Source organism: Falco cherrug, chromosome 2, assembly GCF_023634085.1.
Source record: "Falco cherrug isolate bFalChe1 chromosome 2, bFalChe1.pri, whole genome shotgun sequence".
NCBI classification, from domain to species: Eukaryota; Metazoa; Chordata; class Aves; order Falconiformes; family Falconidae; genus Falco; species Falco cherrug.
Genome location: NC_073698.1, coordinates 15,110,264 through 15,134,224, shown reverse-complemented (window position 1 = coordinate 15,134,224; position 23,961 = coordinate 15,110,264). Strand labels below are relative to the sequence as shown.

Genomic DNA, 23,961 nt, shown 5'->3' with positions numbered 1-23,961 from the left:
CCATTGCCATTGAAGAACTGAGTATATTTGGCAGGTCTTAAAAATGAAGTTAGGAATGACAACTGAAAACCTGGACAGTCTTTAACTGCTAACATTTAGACAAGTAATGCATATAGAAAAAAAATATTTCTTGTGAATTTACAGGTATTTACAGACTCATGGCCTTGTTATTGTAGAATTTTGGCACACAAGTCGTTAGCAGCAGCAGGTTGGTCTTGTGGAAACTACTCAGTGCTGGTTTGCTTTCAGGACGCCCCCTATTCCTGCCTCTTGTGGCTCCTTACCTCTCCTCGTCCTGAAGCAGTAGTAAGGAGTCACTGTAACGAAGCAAGTCTTTGCAGCACATTTCTGTAAAGATGCAGGCCATGAACACTGTGTGGATTTGGGGAAGTGGAAATAAGCAAGCAAGACAGTGGCAATAAACAGGCTTGACAACTAGCTGACTAAGCATGAAAACATCAGGCAAAACCGAAATTATGAAGATGAACGGTGCTGGAGATGAACTTCTGTCTCTTCTAAGGAAAGGAAGGCTGGGGAGAAGGGAGAAATATTGTAGCATGAGGAGAAGGGAGAAATACTGTAGCACGAAAACCAGAAACTGAGTAGCCAGAGTAGCACTTCAAATTATTTTTTTTTAATGTCATGTCACAACAGAACTGGATAACACCTTTTGAAAATATTATTTTAACATTGGTTCAACTGATAGGTTTTGTGAAGATATCTTCAATCCTTGCTACTTGCTAGTCAAAGAGTTCTTTCTATATTCCTATTCACAAGTATACTCTGATGTGTATCATTCTGTTGAACCCCCTGAATGTATATATAGGTGCCTAAGTGACATCAAAGTTTTAAATTGTTAGCTATTACCACAATGCCATAATTCTTGAAAAACAAATGAAGAAAAAAAAATAATTTCTCCTATTTCTTCAAGGAATAAAAGGCAGATTGCCAAAGCAGTCTATAGGCCAGTAGTATTTTGCCAGGAATAACGTAGAAAGCACATACCACATCGAATAAGGTTTATGTGAAGCCACTGCTTCTAAAAACTTGTCCTGCATGATTTCTGATGCTAGCTTTCAGAACACTGAAATAATTTCAAAAAGTTATGTTTTTCTCCCCAAGAAGCTGTCCTTTTCAGTCTGAAAATATTTTGAGAGTAAAACAACAAAAGCAACTATTTTGAGTTTTTTAAAAAGATGTAATTTCTGAAAAGCACGTTATACTTACAGAGTTTAGACGAGCATATAACAGCACATGTTTATGAATCAAAATATGCTGATTCTACTCAAAGTCACAAGGATGACTCCTACGTTGATTTATTCTTTCTACCTTTCAAGACAAGTTTCTTTTCTGAGACTGCTATATAATGCGAATCATATTAAGGGTTGGGTTTTTTGTTGCTTTGTGGGTTTTTTTTCAATAAGTAATTGTCTTATTAAGCTCAACGGGTTCTACCACAAAGCCAGCATTTTACACAAAATGCCAGGCAGTAATTAGCTGGTGACAGCTTCTTGGTCAGAACTAACTCGGGCTGGATTGTAACTTGCTACATCTGGCGCGGCCAGCCAGCCCCTGTAAACATCGAACAATTTCAAATGTTATCTCATTCACCCTAACAAAGCAATCAAAGGAAATATATCAGAAGCAAAGAATGCGCCATTCCCCAAACATTTTGTAGAAAAGATGTTGTGCTTTCTTGGTGCAGAGCATACTTTGAGGTCCCTGAGTGTAATTTAAAGGGCTTGGTTTATTTGCTGCTGGAAAACGGATGTATCAGGAAAGGAATCGGGCCGGAGCGTAATCCTGAAACGTTACAGTGAACGTCTGAAGGGGACGGTGAGAAACAGACGAAGGGAAGGCTGCACTGTCGTCACTGCAAATAAGTAAAGCTTGTCTTGCTCTCTGCTCCCAAACCGGCGACCTGCGCAATGCGCCTGTAGCCCGCGCCCGGTGCGGCACGGCGCTTCTCGGGAGGGCGAAGCGTGAGGGCGAGCACCTGCGCGAGGGATGGGGAAAGGGCCGGGAGCGGCGGGCGGCGAGCTCCGGAGCGCGGGGAGACGGGACGGGGCACGGCGGGCGCTGGGAGGACCGGGACAGGCGGAGCGGAGGAGGAGCCTGGGGAAACGCCGCCGGGGCAGCCACGGCGCCCGGGGCCGGCTGCCCCAGGGAGGCAGAGCGGAGCGGCGGGGCAGGCGGGGAGCGGGGCGCCGGGAGAGGCGAGAGCCCGTGCTCCGCAGCGGCAGCGCAACCCCCCCGGTAAGGGCAGGGGCTGGCGGTGGGGAGGGGCGGGGAGGGACGGGCGAGGGGGCGTGGAGCCGGCGGCTGGGCCGAGTGGTCGAGGGAAAAGCGGAGCCGGGAGCTAGCGAGCCGCAGCCCAGCCGTCGCCGCCGGAGCCTGGCGGGGACCCGGCTCCTCCCGCCCACGCCTCTGCCGTCTTTCCCCTCTAGGCTGCACCGCCCCGGCTCCGTTTCACCCCCCTCCCGGCGGCGGGGGCCGGGGCTGAGCCGCCCCCCTAGACGGCAGCACCATGTGAGCGGGACCTGCGCCGCCGCCTCAGCGGGCACGTCCAGGATGTGAAGGGCCGCCCGGCTGCCCCCCGCGCCGGAGCCTCGCCGGCGTGCAGCCCCGCCGCGGGACAGCATGACCGAGGTGAAGGCCAAGGAGCCCCGAGCGCCTCCGCCCGCCAGAGACGGGGCGGTCCTGCTGCAGGGCCAGCCCGGCCGAGACCCCTTCCGCAGGGAAGCGGAGACCATCGACATCGCCCTGGACGGGCTGCTCTGCCCCAAGAGCAGCGACGAGGAGGACGAGGAGGAGGAAGAGCTGCAGCAGCAGCAGCCGGGGGAGGAGGAGCCCCGCGACTCCCTCTCCTACCGGCCGGGGAGCGGCTCCCTCTCGGACAAGGACTCCCTGGACACCGTCCTGGACACCTTCCTGGCCCCCGCGGCTCATGCCAGGTCCGCCGCGCCCGCGGCGCCCTGGTCCTTCTTCGGGCCGGAGGCCGCAGAGGCGCCCGGCGCCCCGATGAGCCGCGGCCCCTCGCAGAAGGCGGGCGAAACCGCCAGCCCTTCGCAGCCCCCGCCGCGGCCCGCCCCGCTCTGGCCGGCCGGCGACGCGCTGAGCGCCGCCGACAAACCGCGGCCGGCGGCGGCGGGGGGCTGCGCGGAGGGTCCGGCCGCGGCCCCCAAGGGCGAGGCCCCCGGGCTGGCGGCGCTGCCCGGCGGGGAGCGCGGCGGGGCGCGGGCGGGGGAGCCGGGGCAGGAGTGCCTGCACGTGCCCCTGCTGCCGCTCAACTCTGCCTACCTGGCCTCGCGCACGCGGCAGCTGCTGGACGTGGCCGAGTACGAGGGTGGCGGCGCGGGGCCGCGCGCCTCGCCCCCCGGCCCGGACCTGGCGGGCTACGTGTACCCGCCGGCGGACGCCAAGGAGGGGCACTTCGCCTACGGCGACTTCCAGCCCGCTCTGAAGATCAAGGAGGAGGGTCTCGGCCTCGCCGCCACCTACGCGGGCGGCAGGGGCACCGCCGCGGCCGGCTGCGCCGACTACCCGCAGCCCCCGCGGGCCGGGCAGGAGCCCGCGCTGGAGTGCGTCCTCTACAAGGCGGAGCCCGCCCTCCTGCCCGCGGCCTACGGGCCGGCGGCGCCGCCCGACAGCCTGCCCTCCACCTCGGCCGCGCCGCCGGGCCTCTACCCGCCCGTCGGCCTCAACGGGCACCAGCCCCTGGGCTTCCCGGCGGCGGTGCTGAAGGAGGGCTTGCCGCAGCTGTGCCCGCCCTACCTCGGCTACGTTCGGTAAGGGGGGGAGCGGGAGGCGGCGGGCCATCGCTGAGGGGACGGGCCGAGGGGCCGCGGGCCAGCCTGGCGCTGGCCCCCCGGGGTGCGGGGCTGTGCCGCGGGGTGAGGGGCTGGCGCTGCCGGGGGCGCCTGGAAGGTGCCGAGGCACAGGCGGGCCGGGTCCCGTTTGCGCTTTTAGGCGGTGGCGGCGGCCGCGCTTCCACTTGCAGCGCGGTCTGTGCGCGCCTGGGTCCCCCGGGGCCAGCTGGCACCTCGGGGCGGCGGCTTGGCCTGACGGGTCGGTGCCGTCCGATGTCTGAGCGACGGACCGGCTCCGGAGGCGGGGAGTACAGCGCTGCTCGGGCTGGCCCCGCTGACAGCGAGGTGGTGTTCGAAAACTCCTCAATATTCTCTAAAATATTATTCCTGACTTGGAAAAATACAGTTAGTTTCACACAGAAAACTGAAACACTTGTGTATTGATTTGTTAGAATGGAACAGCTTATCATCGTGCCAAGATGATGGGCATTACCTAGAAATCTGTGCAAGGATACGTATATGCAATGCTACAGTGCCAGCGGAAATCCTTTATTTTGTAAACATAATGGTTAACTAGGTCTGTCAGTTTCTTCTCTTGGAGAGAAATACGGAAATATCCTCAATGTGCTCATCAGAGGTCGTTACTGATGAGAACGCTGCAGCTGAATGGGAGGTAACAAATTGATTACTAAAGATTTTTATTTTTTTTTGTTGAGGTGAAACTCAGTTATTTCTTATGTGAAAGAGGCTTTTCAAATTCAATTAACTACAATCTGATTCTGTCTCTGTACTGCCCTATATACAGGCAAAAAGAGTATCAGTCAGTATGACTTCACTCACAAGGGTTGTTGATCTGAGGAAGATGATAACTTTAACAGTGTTTCTAGATGGTACCTTCTTCAGCTAAAACGGATTAATATGCAACTAGGCTTTTTGCTTGCAAATTTCCTGTTTAATGACTGGCCAGATGTTACAAATGTGCCTTTTACCTTAGTAGAGACAAACCCTTAAGCAGAAAGGCAGTCATACTTTTTTTTTTTTTAGTCCTTGTCATGTAGTTTGATTACAAAATTTAGAAGGGGGTTTTTAATGTGAAACTGATTCATACAGGTGAGTAGTTAACTGTTGCAAAACTAGATTTCATCTCTCTTAATTCTTTTTCTTTTGAAGGCCAGATACAGAAACCAGCCAAAGTTCTCAATACAGTTTTGAATCGCTGCCCCAGAAGATCTGTCTCATCTGCGGTGATGAGGCTTCTGGTTGCCACTATGGAGTACTTACCTGTGGAAGCTGTAAAGTCTTCTTTAAAAGGGCAATGGAAGGTACTATATGATGCCATTGTTCCTGATTTTGTGAAATATATCTTTCTAGGCACTGCTAAGCACATACTGGTTATTTATTGCTGAACTTTAAAAGTATTATCACTATAGTCATGGGTTTTATTTTGGTGAGTGTTTAAATATTACAGTGAATACTGACTAAATTGTTTCTTAGTTGATTTTGCTAGTTTTACTTCAGGCATTTGCTATTTATTATCAGTCTTTTTGAGTAGGCGGTTTCATAAAAATCTTGTGTATTACACAATTTGTTTTAAAAAGTGTAAATGCTATTCAAAGGAAAATTTTGTGGGTATGAACTAATGATAGGCAGATAAGAATTTATCTTGGCTTCATTCTCTTTTTTTTTTTAAGTTGTGGAATTTGTCTTGCTTGCAAGATACAGAATTGGGCTTTCTGAGAATTATGGAAGTATTTCAAGTTTCACTGAGCCTATTTCAAGTCATAATAATAATAATAATAAGTGGGTTTGCCACATGTTTCAAATAGCCATTAAATTACAAAGTCAAGCTGCAGGTTTAATAAATCAGTAGCAATACCTGTGCTTATTTTTTCTTTTTTTAATTGTGTAACATGTCCAATGAGATTTTTATATATGAATAAAAGGGCAGGTTACTGCTTCATCAGTTGAACTATTATAAAACAAATCCTTCTGCACTTTATGCTTTCTCTCCTTTTCTGATTTTTATCTGATCCTGTAAGAACTAGGATATTAAAATTTCTGCTCCGTATACTTAACAAAATCATTCTTAAAATGTATTGGATTCCTTAAAAATAACAATAATAAAAAATCCATCATGCATTTTCTTGTTGTGATACATAGTTTATTCAACATTATAGAGTTTATTTGCCTTCAAATGAAAAGGGAAACATTGGAAAATTAAAAGCTTAGCAAAATAATGTAGTTAGAATTTTTGTTTGTGTGCTGTTACTTTCTACTTTAAGCATATGCTCATGTTCGTTCTTTACCATACAAGATACCTGCAAAGTGCTAACACTAGATTAGGTGGGCTAGGTGAACTTTTGAGCTAGCGCTGTGTTTCTCTAATACATTTAATGGGGTCCATGAGAAAGCTATTAGAAACATATGAGTTAGGCTGCAAGGAAAACAGTTGGCTCTTAAGTCAATTACAGGAATACATTTAAGTTTTGCTCACTGTGCTTAACTGGTCTTTTGGTTTGGCTGCAGGTTTTTTGCTGTGTTTGTTTTGGTAAATCAACCGTATATTTTTTACAAAAAGTCAGGGAGTTTAAGTTTTAAGAATGAATGTAGTGTAATTTATGAGTGCCATATTACAGAAGAAGTTTTATTATTTGCTTTTTACCTATCCAGTAATATTTTAATTTTTATTTTGAACTTGATTCTACCACTTTTGAAAGTCATCTCTTTCCTAAACCGCTGTCCAGTTGTTTGTGCAGTAGGTGAATCTGCTTGAAAACATAGATTATTACTGTTCAGCATAAATGTTTTAACAATAAATGTTAAGAAGGCATATAAATTGATAGTAGATACATCTTAAGGTTGTTTTCACTGATTATTTAAACAATGTCTGTATCTGCAGAATCTTACCAGATTAAGAATGTAGACATACAGAGAAATAGGAAGTCAACAGAGTTACACAAACAAAAGACTTAGGTTTTACATAGCAACTTCATACTTTCAATTCTTAAATTATTCCAAAGACTGAGAATATGGTGAGGAATTATGTTTGGGCTTTTTGGTAAGACTATTTAAAGAATGGACAACTATCTCAGAAACCTGATTATAATAAGAAAAGATACAGGTTATTGAGTCTTGTGGGAAGGAATGACAGGCATGAGCGAAATGAACGGAACAGTTACCTGGTTTTGTGTAGAAAGTGCAAGTCTACAGAGAGTTCCTTAAAGAGATGTTAATGGAAGCATAAGATATAATTACTAGCCTTGAAATAATCCAAATTATGGATAGATACTTGATTTCATTTAGAGTTAAAGCACTTTTTGTTTAATTCTTATCAGAAATAAAGACGACAAATGATTCTTTTTGTAAGAAGAAACAGAAAATTTTTATTGTAAATGCAATAGAAGATAGCATTTAAAAATTCACAGTGGCAATTCTATAAATCTGAGACATTTTTCTTACAGAAGATGTCCTCCTGCCCATCATTTCTTTGAGTGAGAATACATTAAGTACCTTTAAAAATTTTTAGTTGTGCTACAGATGTGGGGGTTTTAAAATAATAATTAATGCAAATAAAATTTTAAACTTTGAGTGCAAATTTGTGATCAAAACTCTGCTTTTCATACTTTCCCTAAAGTACTGTTCATTATGAGAAATTAAAACATGATTGGAAAGAGATGGCGTTTGCCACCTCATGGGTTTTTCTGTATTTCCAGATCTCTTTTGTATGTTATGAGGTTTTCAAGTGCATAGATAAGGTATTAAATTTGTTGGAAAATATCTATTTTCTATTTTAATTGTTTCTGTAATCTAAGTTATGTTGGCCGTTTCAAATCTAATAGTCTCTGTAATTTTTTTCACAGAAATTGTCCTATTCATATGCCATTTATTTTACTTTCCCCTAGTGTGTGGAAAATGTAGTAGTTAAATGTTTCCTTTGGGATAAAATGGACTGTTACCATTATCCGGAAAACTCCCATTTCCCATCTCTAATCTATCTGAAATAAAACCAGAGGTTATGTAAAATACTCAGACTGAACAATCATTTGAAACTGTATAGGCAAACCTAGAAAAGTTTCTATAGGAAGTATGATTTAGTCATACATTTGATTATAATTTGTAGATACACATACAGCTTAACAGGGGGTCAGAACTGTGTGTGGATCACTAAGATGAAAGTGTAGATTTAGAATTAAAATTATTTTAGAATATCTGTTGGTAATGAACTCTTAAATATGTATGACCTGTGCCTATATATGCAAAGAAAAGGATGGTGCTAATACAAGAACCATATTTTACGCTAAGCAGAATCTTGAAGAAGGTTAAACAAAAATGCAAGTCCTTGTTTGGGGAAACTATGAAAGTTTTTTTTGGAAAATACAGAAAAAAAAATTAGTGCAGGAAGTGGGGAGGAGAAAATGGACAGAGTTTTTTTTTTAGGAAACTTATATTTGCATTTAGAGGTTGTACCTCTTCTGTTGGTCCCTTACAAAGAACTGATTTACTAGTTCATGGGTTAACTTAGTATGCACACAAATTACAAGGCTTTTTAAAAATGCGTAAAAGATCTCCTTTGGGTGTAATGAAAATAACAAAATTATTTATATTCATTTAAGAAATTTGAAAAGGCAAAATTGGACTCAGTATGCTCATGGGTAGTTCTGTTCTGTCAGTGAGCTGAGAGTGACGAGCAGTTTGGAATCAGCAATAAAAACCATGCAGAAATAATATTTAAAAGTATTTCAAATATGTAGAATTACTATATTTGCAAAGTAACTTGCAATTGATGATCAGACATTATTTATGTGCTAGAAATTTATCTTTTTCATGGTAACAAATAGAGTATAATATTTCCAATGGGGCTTTAGCAGAATGCATATTAAGAAATGAACTCTTACTTTTTTAGCGCTAAATTGTCAAATGGTCATTAGCGATGTCTTATAAACATACCTTCATGTAAAACCATGCAGGGCAACCATGATGAAAGTGCTTGTGTAACACCATGGTAAAATTCCTATCCTGAACAGGAACCCAGTGTGTAGAATTTTGAGATTCTGGAGTTATACATAGCTAACACATGGTTTCTTGGTGGCCTGTGTTCTTGCCTTTTTGTTGAAAGTATCTCTTGCAGTAGTTTTACTAATGAAAAATTAAAATTACCTAAATCCTGAAAAAAAAATCAAGTCTTCCTTCCTGTATGAAGTCCCACTTCTCATTTCTGTTCTGTATTTATATATACACTTTGTTTATAATACTGACATCTAATGAACAGTAGTTGCCCAAACCTGAAGAGTTTGAGGCCAGCATAAATGTATGATATTACACGGGATGGGTCAGAAATTAACTTTTGGTTTGTTTAAATACCTGGAACCCTATTACAAAATTGATCAAATGATTGTGTAGCAGATTTGTCTCGTTTTAATGCATCCTTCAAGCTCAGGGTTACAGCTCTGTGCATATAATAGCTTCAGGGAACATATGTAGCAAATAACATTTAACTGCCAAGTGTGGACTTTTCCTCTCTCGAAGACCTGTATTTGGCAAACTACCTGACAGAAGGTGGGGTTTCCACAAGGTTTTGCTGTCTGTATATGGAGAGGTACCATGGAGGAAAGTGGAGGGATTCAAGATGAGCTACATCTACACAGTAAGACGACTGACCATGACTTCAGCCGAACGTTCTGATAAAGTTTATCTGACTTGTGTTATGAATACGCAGTTTTATGATGACAGTGTGATTCACTATGTAACTAGTGAAACTGTACATAAGAAAATTGCTGGGCTAAACCGTTGTATTTTTACATAGCTAAAGAATGTAAAATGGCACAGCATGGCAAATCGTTTTAAAAATGCCAACCACTAATAGAAAATCTTCTTTGAAAACAGAGTGAAATGCATTACTAGAGAGACCCTTTTGGCTGTGAAATTGATGAGGCAGATGTAAAAAGTTCCTTTTTCTCCTAACTCTACAGGGATTTCTGATTTATTTTTTTTTTTTAATCCAACTTTCCAGGCTGGATCTTGGGATCAGGATTTGGTACAGCGTGTACTTTAAACCTAATAGTGATGAAAGTTTCATGATGTAGAAAACATACAAAGCATACATTTGGCAAGTTGAGAGATGAAAATGCTTTTCACTTAATGTGACAGATGCATTATTATTAAAGCTCTTTTATTTTGCACATGATCAGAATGTGTTAATGTATAGTAAGCTAAGTGTATTTCCAAATTCAAATACAGAAAATTACAAATACAAATACTTCATTGAGAGTCCTAAAATTCAAGTGGGAAACAGCACCTTTGTGAGAACAAAGAATTTGCATCATGAGAAAGGAAAGATAATCTGTACCAATACATAATTGTGCTTATGACTTCAAAACTATTTGTTGTTCAGCCATTTGACAAATGTTAATTAATTGATTCGTATGAGGCACAACAACTGAACTAGGATTGCATTTGTTCTGGTACTTTGGCAATTGTGCAAATGCTGGGCTTCCTACTGCTCTCATTGTGACTTATTACTGGTTTCCTGATAGGCCTGGCTTAGAACATAGCTGCAGAAATCTGAATTGCTAAAATTTTTGGCTTAACTTTACGGGGTCTTCTAGAAACAGTATTGAATATCATGTTAGATGCCTTTTCAAGTGAAGTAGAAGCTATTTCAAGTAGTGTAAAACTGCATGCTTCAAGGGCACCAGCAACCAACTGCTCAGTGTTGCTGGTACTCCTCTGTTCTAACTTCACATGAGCATAACGTGAGTAACCTGAGCTGCTCATCTTAAGTTCACTTTGCAGTGAATGGAGAGAAACAGGAACTTCTAGGAAGTAATTCACTTACTTGCTTTAATTATCTACTTGGGATGAAAATAACAGTATTCTTAACATTATTTATTTCTCTGTAAGTTCTCCGTCAATTATAACTCAGCACTGAGCATAAGGGAGTGTTGTGTGAGGATGTACGCTGTCTGTGTTCAGTGATATGAATCCCACCCGTATCAATCAACAAGGTAGCTAAATGCATTTATGTAGTATATAAAAAATATAATAAGTATAAAAATACCCATTTCATATTACTTATTTGTAACATTATATCTATAAGTTATTAGATATAAATTCTTATTTAAGTATTAAAATACTTACAGTTTATATACTTATGTTCTAGAAATTATAAGCATTTATAATCAAACAGTTACCACCTAAAGACAGATTTAGGTTTGATGGTGTCCACCTCCTTAAGCTGTGTATCTGTTCCACAGTGCTGATGATGTGCTAGTAAGAGGTGGTTCTTTAGAAACTACTGAATAGAAAAAACTTAACAGATGGTATGTTACAATCTGCCATTATGTGTAGTGATACAAGGTCGCACTTCAGAGGTCTCCTGGTTATACCTAGTCACAACTGCATTTTCACAAGTGGCTGTTGCTTAGTAGCCATTAACATATGAGCACATGTCAATAACCTGGAATCTTTTGCAATTAAAACATAGAAAGAGTTACTTGCAGACATTGAGATCCAGGAGAAAAATCACCCTATTATTGTCCAATTGTTATGATGCTATCTTCACTTATCCTCAAATACAGTATTTTATGTGAGATTTGTTTCACCAAGCTGCAGACATTTACGATGTAGACATACATATTTGAGCTAATCACTTTAAATGTCCTTTGGAGAGCAACAGCCTATAAAAGAACCCTAATTTAGACATCTTCTCAAGATCCTGAAGTGCCTGTTTTTCTCTCATGCCCAAGAAAGGAGTGTATTCTACTTGTTTTGATTGATATCTACACTTTAGAATCTAATTAATCAAATAAATCTCCTCTTTGCATTTTTTCAGCAGTTTATTTTCCATTGGGTGTTACAATCAACTGACAGCAATACCTGTTTGTTGGCACATTGCCTTTTTCTGGCACTAATGTTCCTGTTTTTTCTACCTTATTACTCTTAGAGTGAGTGACCCCTGTCCCACTAGTTCAGTTGTATGACAAGACAAGGAATAAGAGGAAAATAGATACCAAAAAACTTATCATGGCAATGTGCTGTGACACTTTGAAGAAAAATCAGAAAGACAGGATGGCTGAAATACAAATATAACGCTTCTTATGTTGGTAAAAGAATATAACACTCGGGGATCAGAAGAAGAACAAATAGTACTTTAATGATGTATACCTCTGAAATAGTTGGAGTGTTTTTAAAGTAGGTTTTGTGTTTAAATCCTGTGTTCTGTACTTAAAAGAAATAGACCTCTTACTGACAAAAAAGCTGATAGTTCCATCTTTTTACATATTTATACCACTGGTATAGTTAATTACTTAAAAATGCTGTCCAAGGAGCAATTGTGACAGTGCGGTAAAAAGAACTGGAAATACTGACTTGTAGCAGCATCTTCTTATGAAAGGTAATAGCTGTGGAAAAAAAATTCATTATTGTCAGTTCCCATAATTGGACTGGAAGACTTCATGTCTTTCAAGATGTTGATGTGGTAAATGATCTAGACAAACCAACTGAAAATCAATATGAAACAGTAACCCTGATTTTGCAGTTCGTGATCATTTCTATGAAATAGGACTTAATTTTACTTCATTTTGTTTTTCTGTTTTTGTTGTTGTGTTGTTGTTTTTTTCCTTTATGGAAATGATGGAACAGACAGGGAAATTTAAAAAGGATTTTAAAACGGAGTGTAACTTTTAGCTCTGTCCAGAAATGAATGAAAATAGGGTAGCTACATTTTAATTTTTGTTTTGTAGGTATAAAACCAGTGTGCTCAGGTTGATTATGCAGAAATGATTTTGGAGGGGAAAAGGCAATGGTGTTGCAGGATTCACAGCAGAAGGCAGGTAGATTTTGAGATCAGGATACAGGAGAGAGAAAGAGTCAGTCAAGGGTGTTGCAAACATCAGTAGTGACTTGTTGAAGAGAAGGAAAGCAGTGCGAGAGATATGGTGGTTTGAAAATGATGCTTCCCTTCTAGAGAAACAAATTTTCTTTGGTCTATTTAGAGGGGAAAAAAAAAAAAAAGAAAAAAGCCCTCAACCAAACAAAACGCCCAAACCCCAAAACCCCAAAAAACCCTCAAAACTAACAGAGGACGTAAGATTACGCGCTTAAAACCAGCAGACAATGGAGTAGAAGAATACCAAACTTTTTTTTTTGTGTAGAGTTACTTGCAGTAATTCTGTTCACCAAAGCAAAATAGACTATTAAAAAAAACTAGGTTTGACTAAGGAATAAACATTTTGGGGTTTTACATTCTTTTTGAACAAAATTTTTATTACTCAAGCCTTTTTTTCCATCACGTGTAATTAAGGCAAGGGAATGAAAGACTAGATTCATAAAGATGAATGAATTACTAGTACCTGTTATAATCACAAACCCCATCACTGAGTACATTGGTGAGGTAAGTCAGTCATCCAGGGTATGAGATCCATGCTCATCATTCTCCAGTTCCTGAGGCGGATCAGACACACCTTTCTCTCCTTGCAGCCCTGACTGCCAGGCTGTTGGATGACTTGGGATGTGATCAGTCATTTCAAACTGTATCATTATGAAGAAAGGAATTCCACACTATTTCATCTGGGAGAAGATTCCAGGGTGGAATCCTTGCCATCTTTGGTCCATTGTATCTTAAATCCTTTCCTGTGAAGCAGATTTGCATCAGTAGCAGGTCTTTGGACCAGTATAGACTTCGTAGTAGTAGTCAGAACACCTGCTTAAGAGTTGGGAAATGAGAATTTTATTTCAGTGGGCAAAGAGGGAAATTGAAAGTGAGCCCCCCACTAGCTACTGGGCTTTTTGTAAAGAGATTACGCATGGTAAAGTCAGTGGTGGATGTATTTTTTTAAGTGGTCAGAGTCTTCAGTCACACCTTTTTTTTTTTTTTGAGAAAATGTTTAGCCCAGAAATGAAATTGGTATTAAATGATTAAAAAACATTATTTGAGGTGTGTGGAATCTTGGGAGAGTGTAATGGCCTATAATGGTGTACAGGGACATGAAGGGTATATTTTCAGTACTACAAACTGTAGCAGTATAGATTCCTAGTTCTTCAAGACCGAAGCTCATAAACCCATGTAGTAGAGGTAAAGTCAACCCATGTCTGCTGCTTTGCACGTTGAAACAGTGTAAATAGAAGAGCATTAGATTTAGATCAGAGCAAAGGTTGTTAGTTGTGTTTCCAATTGCTGTTGATGAACCACGCTAGTTATGGAAAACCTGACTGCCAGAGCAGGTACAAAATAATCCTTACCCTAGTGTATTGTCTTAGCTTCCAGAAGTCAATGTTTTACTTGAAAGCTACCTCTGCACCATTATGTTTAGTATAGGTGAATCTATTTTCCTTTTTATTTTGAAAACATGGTTATTACCGGCTTCCACAAGAACCCCTGACAAGGAGTTCCAAGTTTAGTGATGTTAAAAGGGTAATTCCTTTGGGGTTTTAAACCTATTGATTTAATTGGTACTTCTGAAAAATATTTTAAGAGGTAAAGCATGTTGGTAGTAAATTACTGAGCAAAACCTGGAGGCTAGCTCTTGGGAAGCAAAAAGTCAACACTGGAAGACATTTTGCAATAAAATAATTTATAGAGTTGCAATAGATATCTGCAGTTTTTAGACAGAAATTAAAACTAGACTGAATAAACACCATGCTATGTTTTCCAAAGAGCAGTCCTTCAGTGGCGCGGATAGGATGATTTTACACAAAAGCATTGCCAGTTAAGATACAGGGAGGCAGCACAGGATATGGGAGAGGGAGAAAAGATTTGAAAAAAGTGCTTCTATTTGCAGACAGGAGGAACTGAGAGTTTGCTAACAAGTGGTTTGCTTCTGTGCAGGGTGGCGGCAGTCCAGCACAGATGCACTTACCCAAATAACTAATTGCTTGCGTCTGATGCCGCTGGTGCAGATAAAGCCTTATGTTTTCCATATATTGCACATCTGCAAAACCTCTGCAACTTTAGTTTACTCGAGTGATTTTAGGTGACTTTCAGCATGTCAGTGAGCTAAGTTGACCATGCAGTTTTTAAAGACGCTGTACGTGCTACTTCCAGTAGTATTTGGATTAAAATGTCTCAGTGCTGGAGTATGGTCTGTGCAGCTTTACTGATAGCAAAACCTGTGACCATGTTTGTGTGTGTGGGCCATTGGCATTTTGTCATCTTTCTCTTATAAACCTGACAGTATAGCAATAGTTAGTACAGTACTTAAAACTGTATTTGCCAGTCTGCATTGGGACTTCCACCTTTGGTAACACAAATGGACTTTGAGGGAGGTTAAGAAAAATGCTATCCTACAAGAATCTGGAATATATGAGTAAGAGATGAGACAAATACAGAAGATAAGTCTGTATTTTCTCCATATTCTCAACCATATCCAGGTCACAAGCTGATACATTGATAGGTTGAGAGAGAGCTACAGCGCACACTTTCAAAAAGAGGTGAAAAGTAAACTTAGAGGAAATATAACATTGGGTGAAGAATTCTGAGCAATTGGCAGTTTCTAGGAAGTTACCAGATTCATGTCTTTGTAATAAACACAAATACCAATCTTTACTCTCTGACCGGTGATCTAGTGATTACACTATCCTGTTTTTTCTGGGTTTTTTTTCCTGATTGTAATGACAGTAGTCATATAAAACTTATTGAATGGCAAGCTACCAATTGAACAGGAATTTTATCTTGACAGGGCTCTTTGGATACTTCATTAGTACATGCATTTAATATCAATACTCACATACTGAAGCCAATCAATTAAAATATAGATGATCATAAAGACTGAGATACAGCAAATATGTTTTCAAATAAATGTTTTAGTATCCCATGAAAACATTCCAGATGGCTTCATCTAACTAAATATTGTCCCATAATTTTGAAATTAACCAAATATCTGGCATGTTTTCTGTTTCTTATGCAATCTGTGCTTCAGATGGTTACTGCCACTTAAATATTAATGTCAAGCAGGTAGCAGGTTCTCAGAACCCAGCTCTGCACAACAGTAGAAACAGTTTCAGATGAGAACATTTACTCATATTTATCTATAGATATGAGATCCATCAAGTGACTGAGATAATAAAAAAATCCCTGACAGATGAGGCTATGAAAAATGCTATATAATTGAACCTTATGTGTTTTGCAATTAAGTTGCAGCTGAATCAGAACAAAGGAAGTACACTTTGGGATGAGAGGTGTTGGGGAGAGATCGGATAGAGATGAGTGGAGAACTCTCATGAAGGTGTGATTTAAGTAAGATTAAGGATATGACTGTGGCTTTTTTGTAGCCTTGAAAACAAGGAAGTGGTTGACAATATGGATCAAGAAGTGCTTGAGAATTTATTGCCATAATTTCATGGGAGGCTTCGGTTGGCAGGATTTTGGCTTTTTGTTGCTTCTGGGTTTTTTTATGCTATCATCATGGAGTCTTTATTGAAGAAATAAATTAGGTGAAGATGTAATAAAGATTGGATTGTTGGTTACTATTAGATTTTTAAATACAATTTATTAAATGAAAGGGAATGAAATAATATTCACCCTTTGAAGATCAAAGCAAATTCTTACTGTGGCTAAATTCCAATAAAATACTTCATTTCTTCCATGGTATGCACTGGACAAAGAGATTATTTAATCCTGTCTGATCTTAAACTCTAGAACATGGGAACATTGAAGAATAGTTTTGATAATTGTGATTCACTTAAAATTTGGTTTGCAAATGTGAAAAATCTTGTTCAGTCTTGGATGTATATAAGCAGTTTGTGAGTTGTTATGTAATGATGAAGTAATTAATGCATTTTCAATTGAAGTGGAAGCTGGATCTACTGATAACCCCTAAGTTATGAAGAGGTTCTTACATCTGTAGATAAACTTAAATGTGTAAATGTAAATTTAAAATTTTAAAGTTTGATTTGTAATGCTTAAACTTAGGTGCATAATGTTGAATCACTTCAAGTGCTTAAAGCTGGCTCATACAAAATGTGGGGACAGGCCCCTTTGTAGTAGGGCCTGCTGCAGGAGGACAAAAGGTGAAGGTTTTAAACTAAAAAGAGAGTAGATTTAGATTAGATGTTAAGAAGAAATTGTTTACTGTGTGGATGGTGAGACATGTGCAGATGGAACACATCACCCAGGGAAGTTCTGGCTGCCCCATCCCTGGCAGTGCTCAAGGCCAGGCTGGATGGGGCTTTGGGCAACCTGGTCTAGCGGCAGGTGTCCCTGCCCGTGGCAGGGGGGTTGGAACTAGATAATCTTTTAGGTCGCTTCCAACCCAAACCATTCTGTGATTCTTTGAAATAATACAGGCTATTTAAATGTGTAGCAGTATAAATCAAGCTATTAACTTCTGTTTTTCCAGATTATCTCCTGTTTTAGCAGGAACAGAGTTGCCATTAATGATTCTACCCAAACTCCTTAGCCTCCTTAGGTGATTAGAGCATGCACTTGGGTGTTCAGTATGCAAAGCACACACTGATATCAAGAGCAAATTCTGAATACTGACATTATTCCAGAACGTATAAGCAGTGTTCTCTTGAGTGCTTGAAGAGCACTATTTCATGATACGGCATTGGCTTTGGTAAGTATTTTTCTGTCATTATAGGGGGAAAAGTGCAACTTGAATGCCTGTGAGCAGTTTGTGAGCATTTACTCCATAACGTACATTTCTTGGTCTTGCATTGGACATGGGCTATATGGACTCAGACCATGGTGTATAGACTCAAAGGATTTCCTAGAAAAGAGGTTCAGAAGAGATATGTTTCAGGGGACAAAGAAAACCCCCAAAACCAAGACACCCACAAATAAAACTTAATCTGTGCTTGAGTGTACCTTTGTAAATTAACTGTACATTAAAGCATCAGAATGCCACAGTGTAGAGACAATCTGATGCTTTATAGATTCATAGATTTTAGTTAAGCTAACAGAGTTTTAAAACTGTTGCTTATCAAAAGACTTAATGCTTTTGTAGCTAATAAAGGCAAAGCAAGATGAGGAAAAAATGCAAATAATCCCAAGGAAGATGTGTTCAAAATAAGTGTTTTCCTTCCTGGTCAGCTGCAAAAAGGAAGACAGATTTTCATTCATTCAGTTACTTTTGGTAATGTTTCCTTTAAGAAGGAATCCAGCTTTAGAATTAATGGGAGAAAGTAAATGAGAATTTCTTCTGATTGACTGCATTACTAAATACTTGTAAAATGCCAGGCAATGTGTGAGGCAACTGTTGTTATTCACCTTTTATTTACCGTTTATTTGTTTTCTAAAAAAACAAAAACAAAACCCAACAAAAACAAACAAACAAAAACTTATAAAAATGAATTTCAGGCAGGCAGGTTTCTTTCACTAAGCCCAAATAAGATGTTCTTAAAAGTATGGCTAAGAAGTAAATCAATTATCTAAAGAAATGTTAGCACAGAAACAAATCCATTGTTTCACATGGTTTAGCACTAGCTCTTTTCTTTTGTTAGTATAGGATGTTCTTTCTTCTGTATTTTCATCTGAGGATTCATTTTCAGTTTGGCTTTCTTCTGTGGAGAAAAGTTATCGGCAAACAGTTGCTCGTTTTACCATGTGCAGAGAAAGGACAGAATAGGATTATAAAGAAAGCTGAATAACAGCATCCGAGTTGAATAATCAACTGAGATCTGTTAGCTACTGGTGGCATCAGATGGCTGAGTCAGAGTGATACTGATCTAGAAATTGCTGAAAATTTAAAAGGTTTGCTATTGATGATATTTAGAGATCCACATCTACAATATGCCATGAAGGAAGTATCTGTGATATTAGCACTTCTGTAGTTTGTCCATACTTTTTTGATCCATTTTGTTGCTCTCAAACACTTTTTTTCTGGTTTTTTTTCATGCTTTCATGCTAGGTACTGGTAAGAAATTGAAAATACAGAAGTGAGTAGAGGATGATGTGCACAAACAGGCACATCTTAAAAGTAAAACCTTATACTATAAACCTGGGCTTAATTTGAAAGGATTACCTTTGCTTAGCAGAAAATTAGCTTTGCCTTTTTCTTACTTATGTACTTAGCTTTGTTTACTTTTCAAAATTAAAATAATTTGTGGAAATTATAATATTATACTAAAGCAAAAAAATATACTTTTTTCATTCTCTTCAAGTGAAATTTGGAAGTATCATTGAAGTTTGTGGTCAAAAGAATGTCAGGTTATCAGCTGAATTTAATTTTTTGCTCTGCAGGAAGCTAATTTCATTTAAAAAGATTCCATGTTAATACAGTAATGACAGGCTTTTCCTGAGTTGTTCAGAATTAAACAATAAACTAAGAGCTAACTAAATCAAACAGTTACAGCCACTTTTGATTTGTCCTTTTTTGGCTGTGTTGGCTGCATCTGTTCAGCTGGTATTTCAGCAGGTCTAGTGCAAAACTGCTTCTCCATCAGAGGTAATTTACTCTGCTTAAAGGGCTCTTTTTTGCACTGCCCCAACTTTTTCATTCAGTTTTCTGTCAGAAACTCCACATCAATCCAAGCAAAATTTACTTAAGTTTTTTCAAATTAGGAACAATAACTTAAAAGAAAAATAAGTTTGAAAGAAATTAATGGGTTTGTCCTCATGCCTGATTTACTTAAGTAATAGTACAATGATTTAAGCAGTTCATGTCTGCTAATTATTTTTTAATTTTGTAGATGGGGTTTTTCACTCTTAAACAGGCCAAATAAATTATTTAAATAGTAACACATCATTATTTGAAAGTTAGCATAAAATGAAGGAGTCCTTTAATGGTTCAAGTATATCTTTTTTTTAATCCTCTGTTATTTCTGGAACATTTATACATATAAATAATTTTGTCATGTTAGTTAACATAGTATTAATTGTTTTTTCTCTTGCCTACAGGACAGCACAACTATTTATGTGCTGGAAGAAATGACTGTATAGTCGATAAAATCCGTAGGAAGAACTGTCCAGCATGTCGCTTAAGGAAGTGCTGCCAAGCCGGTATGGTCCTGGGAGGTGAGCTGCTTTTCAAATCTGATTCAGAAAAACAGGCAGTCAAGAACAGTACCTTCAGTCTGTTAAGTTTAAACATTACTTCGATACTGTAAAGGAAGGAACCCCATTAAAGTATTATCTTTGGAAGAATTACCTGATGTTTTAAAATTCCTTATAATTTTTCTTTAATGACTCCGGAAATCCTGAAACAAAAATACCTTTCTGCAGGAATCTGTCTCTTCTACTGTGTACCTTTCTACTAATTTTCTAGCAAGGACAGGAATTGTGTGTTTGGTGTGTATTAATACCTTTGGATCAGAAAATTTGATTTAGGTAAAAAACAAGCAAATTGAGATTGATACTAAAATCAGGAATCAGTACTACCCCCTTCCCTTTTCTGTTGTGCTCTCCATAATTGCTTTGAGTATATGTCAACAAAATCAGTCCTTCTGTTCCACCAAAGAGGGCCAGGCGGTGGTTGCACCAGCACTACAGACTTTGCATGCTAGATGCTGGGAAATCCCCTTTGCATTAGTTCTTGCCATAACAGATTTACTTTTTTATGTAATATTAATCAAAATTGAGCACTATGTCTTTGAAAACTACAGGGAGAAAATGGAGTAGGATCGAGTTGTCACGTGACAAGTTTTGGTGTGCTAACATGCAGGAATGCATATTTTTCCTGTATTTTTTTCATCTTTTTGTATTAAAACTTTAGCTATATAGAGTTTTTGATCAACACAAAGCTTGAAAATACATGGCTAAGACTATAAGAAAGTGGCTACAAAAAGATGGTAGAAAGAATGTGTTCTCAAAGGGAATTAAAAAAAATATGCACAAACCCCTGGTGGTTCTCATTTATTTTAGTGCATCAAACATTCCTCTCTCTCTGCACTTTATGTTAGATTTTTATCCCTGAAGGAAGAACTGGCATTATATACTGTGTGTAATGTCATTATCTTTCTAGTCTGTGTTCATTCATAACCAGCCAGGACTGTGGTATATCTAGTTTTTTCTCAGCTGCATCAGGTTGAGTGTAGTATTTCAGGCATTCTTGGTGATGTCAACAGTTCTGGGGGGATTAGGAAGCTAATTATTCTACTCAGGTTGAAATGAAATGCTTAATACTAAAAGGAGAAGAAAAGACAAATGTAGGCCAAAAAATGAGAAAAACTGGAATGAGATTATATTATTTGTAAATGATGATTTAAAATTCAAAACAACAAATAATCTCAAGATAGACTGTTTAACCATAGTGCTCTTTCTGCTCTTACTGCCATCTTATTTTTATTCTTCCACCATTTCTTATGTATGTATATTTCTTCTTTATTCTATCACATGAGCAATATTTCCCACCCATGACTTGCCATGCTGATCAAAGCAGTATGTATTGTGTATGGGGTACTGCTGGGCTTACATGATTTTTCACAAGGACATAAGTTTCCATAAGCAAATTTCCAATTCATGGAACAAATTACATACTTAGATACATCCTTGAGTATTTTAAACAAATCAGAATCATCAATACTTCAAGTCTTGTCTTGTGTTTACAGCCTATTATACTGCAAGGTTTTTTGTGCATTTCTGATGTCAGCCGTTCAGAACTTACTTAGATACATTTTTGGTCTTTTACTCCTGCTACTTGGTTTTTTAATGCTAGCCTTCAATTACTAGATGCAGACCTCCAATAGTGTTTAATCAAGGTGAGAAAGATTAAGATTTTACAGGATGTTACCTGTAAGATTCTTAAGATTCTAACTGCATTAATTAAGTTAAACTTACTGCTGGGAGAAGTATGCTTATCTTCCACTGGATGTTACTGAGTGGCAACCATCTAGATACAAAATAATATTACATTACATTGACAGCAGTTCTACTTTCTGATGCTAATTTCAAAGCAATTAAATGAACCTGAATTGTTCTAAAACAAATTCTAGTCACTTGTAAGTAAGTTATAGAATAGTAACAAATAGCTTTAGTAGTCCATTTCACTATATGGACTGTTTCTTCTTTCTTAATTTATAGAAGCGAAGTGTCAATGAAAACAAGTTTCCTAATTCCTTAATTGTCATTCTTTGAGGAAACGATAATTGTGTCTGAGTTTTACAATCTCGTAACTGGCCACATTAATTTATCCCTTTTCTAGTCTGATAGGATAGCAGGTAGCTGGGCCAGGTAATTTTCCAGGTAATATTTTCTGAGGTAGCATCAAAGGGTTTATTAAGATCAAGACGTATTACTTTACTGCTTTGTTCCTTTATTTTGTATACACCTTCCTAAGGTGTACACAGCTTGTTCTCCTGCACAAAATGCAAGAGCATAGTGACCTAAAATTCAGAGCCATAATGTTCTGTCAGGAATAATAAATGATTGATATTATTCACCTCATTACAGGGTATGGGGAAGGATAGTGAGATGTTAGACTTTCACTAGAAACCCAGCCATTTTAATATGAAATGACTACCATCAGTAATGTCTGATTTGCCTGGTTCTGTATGCCTAGTTAAAAGAATATTAAAATACAGAATTAAGTATTAAGGGAAAAATCGTAATATATTTGATGAGGAGATTAAGTACCTTTTATTTTTTAAATTTCTTTGTTTTCTAGGTATGTGTAGTACACAAACACTATGCATACTACTTGTAGTAATCAAGGGTAAGGGAACTAACTGTGAGTACTAAGAAACTGCTTGAGTCATTGGCTATCTAAAACAAATGTTACAAAGGTGTGCCGTCCAAATAAGCACAGACAGGTTTTAGTATTAAGATGAATGGTTGCCAGAGTGGATTAGTATTCTTTACACGTTATAGGACTAAGTGGAGACAATTGTTTGTCTTACAGCAGGGACTTACCTGGATATTTTTGTAGGCAGCAATTGAATAACTAAGCTATTGCCAAATCTCTGTGTTTTCCTTATGTCCTTAAGAGTTTGCATTAATTTTACATGGTCTTCTTGTGGTAGATGTGAAAGTTTACTGTGAGTTATTAGTCGTCACCTCTCCAGTAGATGGGTAACAAGTGGAGTTGCTTTATTGGTGGCTGTTAAGCAACATAATTAGAAATAAACACATAAGCAATTCCGCAAACCAGTGTGACATTAATTCTGATACATTTAATCACTTGGAAACATGGGTACTTATTAACTACTAACATTTCCATGTGATAAGTGCTCTGTTTAGTTTCTTTCTTTACTTGTCCTCTGAACTGTAAAAGTATCTGAAGCCATTATTTCAGAAAAATACCTGAAATCATTATTTATGAGCTATCAAATGCATTGTTCCTTCTGTTTTCCTTCATGCCTGAACAACAGTTAGTGAGAAATTCCCAGCATGTTTAGGACTATGTATAGCTTTGTTATGATAGAAATTGGCCCTTGGTCTCTTGTCATAATATATTGTCTATTCTTCGGGGGCTCTGTGTGTGTGTGTGTGTGTGTGTTTGTTCAGCAGTAACAGAAGGTGTAAGTTTGTGTTTGGTTCTTTACTAAGTCACTACTTAGAAATATTTATATTCTTACCACAAGTGATAAAATGAGCATAAGGTTGTTGGGGCATTTGATGGTAATTAAACTCCCAAAGAAGTTAGTGGGAATATGATCCCTGATTTCACTGGATGGTAAGTGTTACTGAAGAGCCCATCACTCATATTTATACTATCAGTAAAGTGTGTTTCTTGAAATTTTGTTCAGTATATTCCTTTTGGATTTTAAATACTGTTTTATTTAAAACTAAGTCTTACACTGTCGTGTGCAACTTTTTTGTATGTGAAATGCATGAATATGCTTATATGTGGTGGGATAACAAAAAATTATTTTTTTAAAAAAGCTGATTTCGGCTTTTTAGATTGTGTTCATCTTCTATGATACAGGAGCACCTGAAAAAAATTGAATAGATAAGTTCCTAAGTAAAGCCATTTTTATTGAACCTTTCTGGTTTACTGTGTAGTTTGGAAGACCGGGACTTTCCAAGAAGGAAAATAATAATGAGTCTGACTGTGCTACCATATCTCTATTCCTTCCAGAAATAGTTGAAAATGGATTCAGAGCATGTGCAGGAGTTTAGGTGTGCTTCCCTACTCCTGTGTCCTAGGGCCTCTTTGCTGCACTAGTTAGGTTCTGAGAGTGCAGCACTACTTTTAACTAAAAAGGAAGGCAGTAAGAGATGGAGAAGTCTGTCACCTTCTTCAGGATGTGATGAGTTTCCTTGTCTAATCTTTCACTT

General features: G+C 39.1%; 1 protein-coding gene across 1 annotated transcript in view; it reads left to right on the top strand.

The window, feature by feature from the left end:
• Nucleotides 1-2,061: 2,061 nt before the first annotated feature.
• The window catches only part of PGR (progesterone receptor), a 38,049-nt gene continuing 16,149 nt past the window's right edge, over nucleotides 2,062-23,961 (top strand). Inside the window, exons 1-4 of the mRNA XM_055702430.1 lie at nucleotides 2,062-2,256; nucleotides 2,448-3,788; nucleotides 4,980-5,131; nucleotides 19,645-19,761. Of these exons, the coding sequence (XP_055558405.1) occupies nucleotides 2,641-3,788; nucleotides 4,980-5,131; nucleotides 19,645-19,761 (1,417 nt within the window). The 5' untranslated portion in view covers nucleotides 2,062-2,256; nucleotides 2,448-2,640. The remainder of the gene's footprint in view (nucleotides 2,257-2,447; nucleotides 3,789-4,979; nucleotides 5,132-19,644; nucleotides 19,762-23,961) is intronic.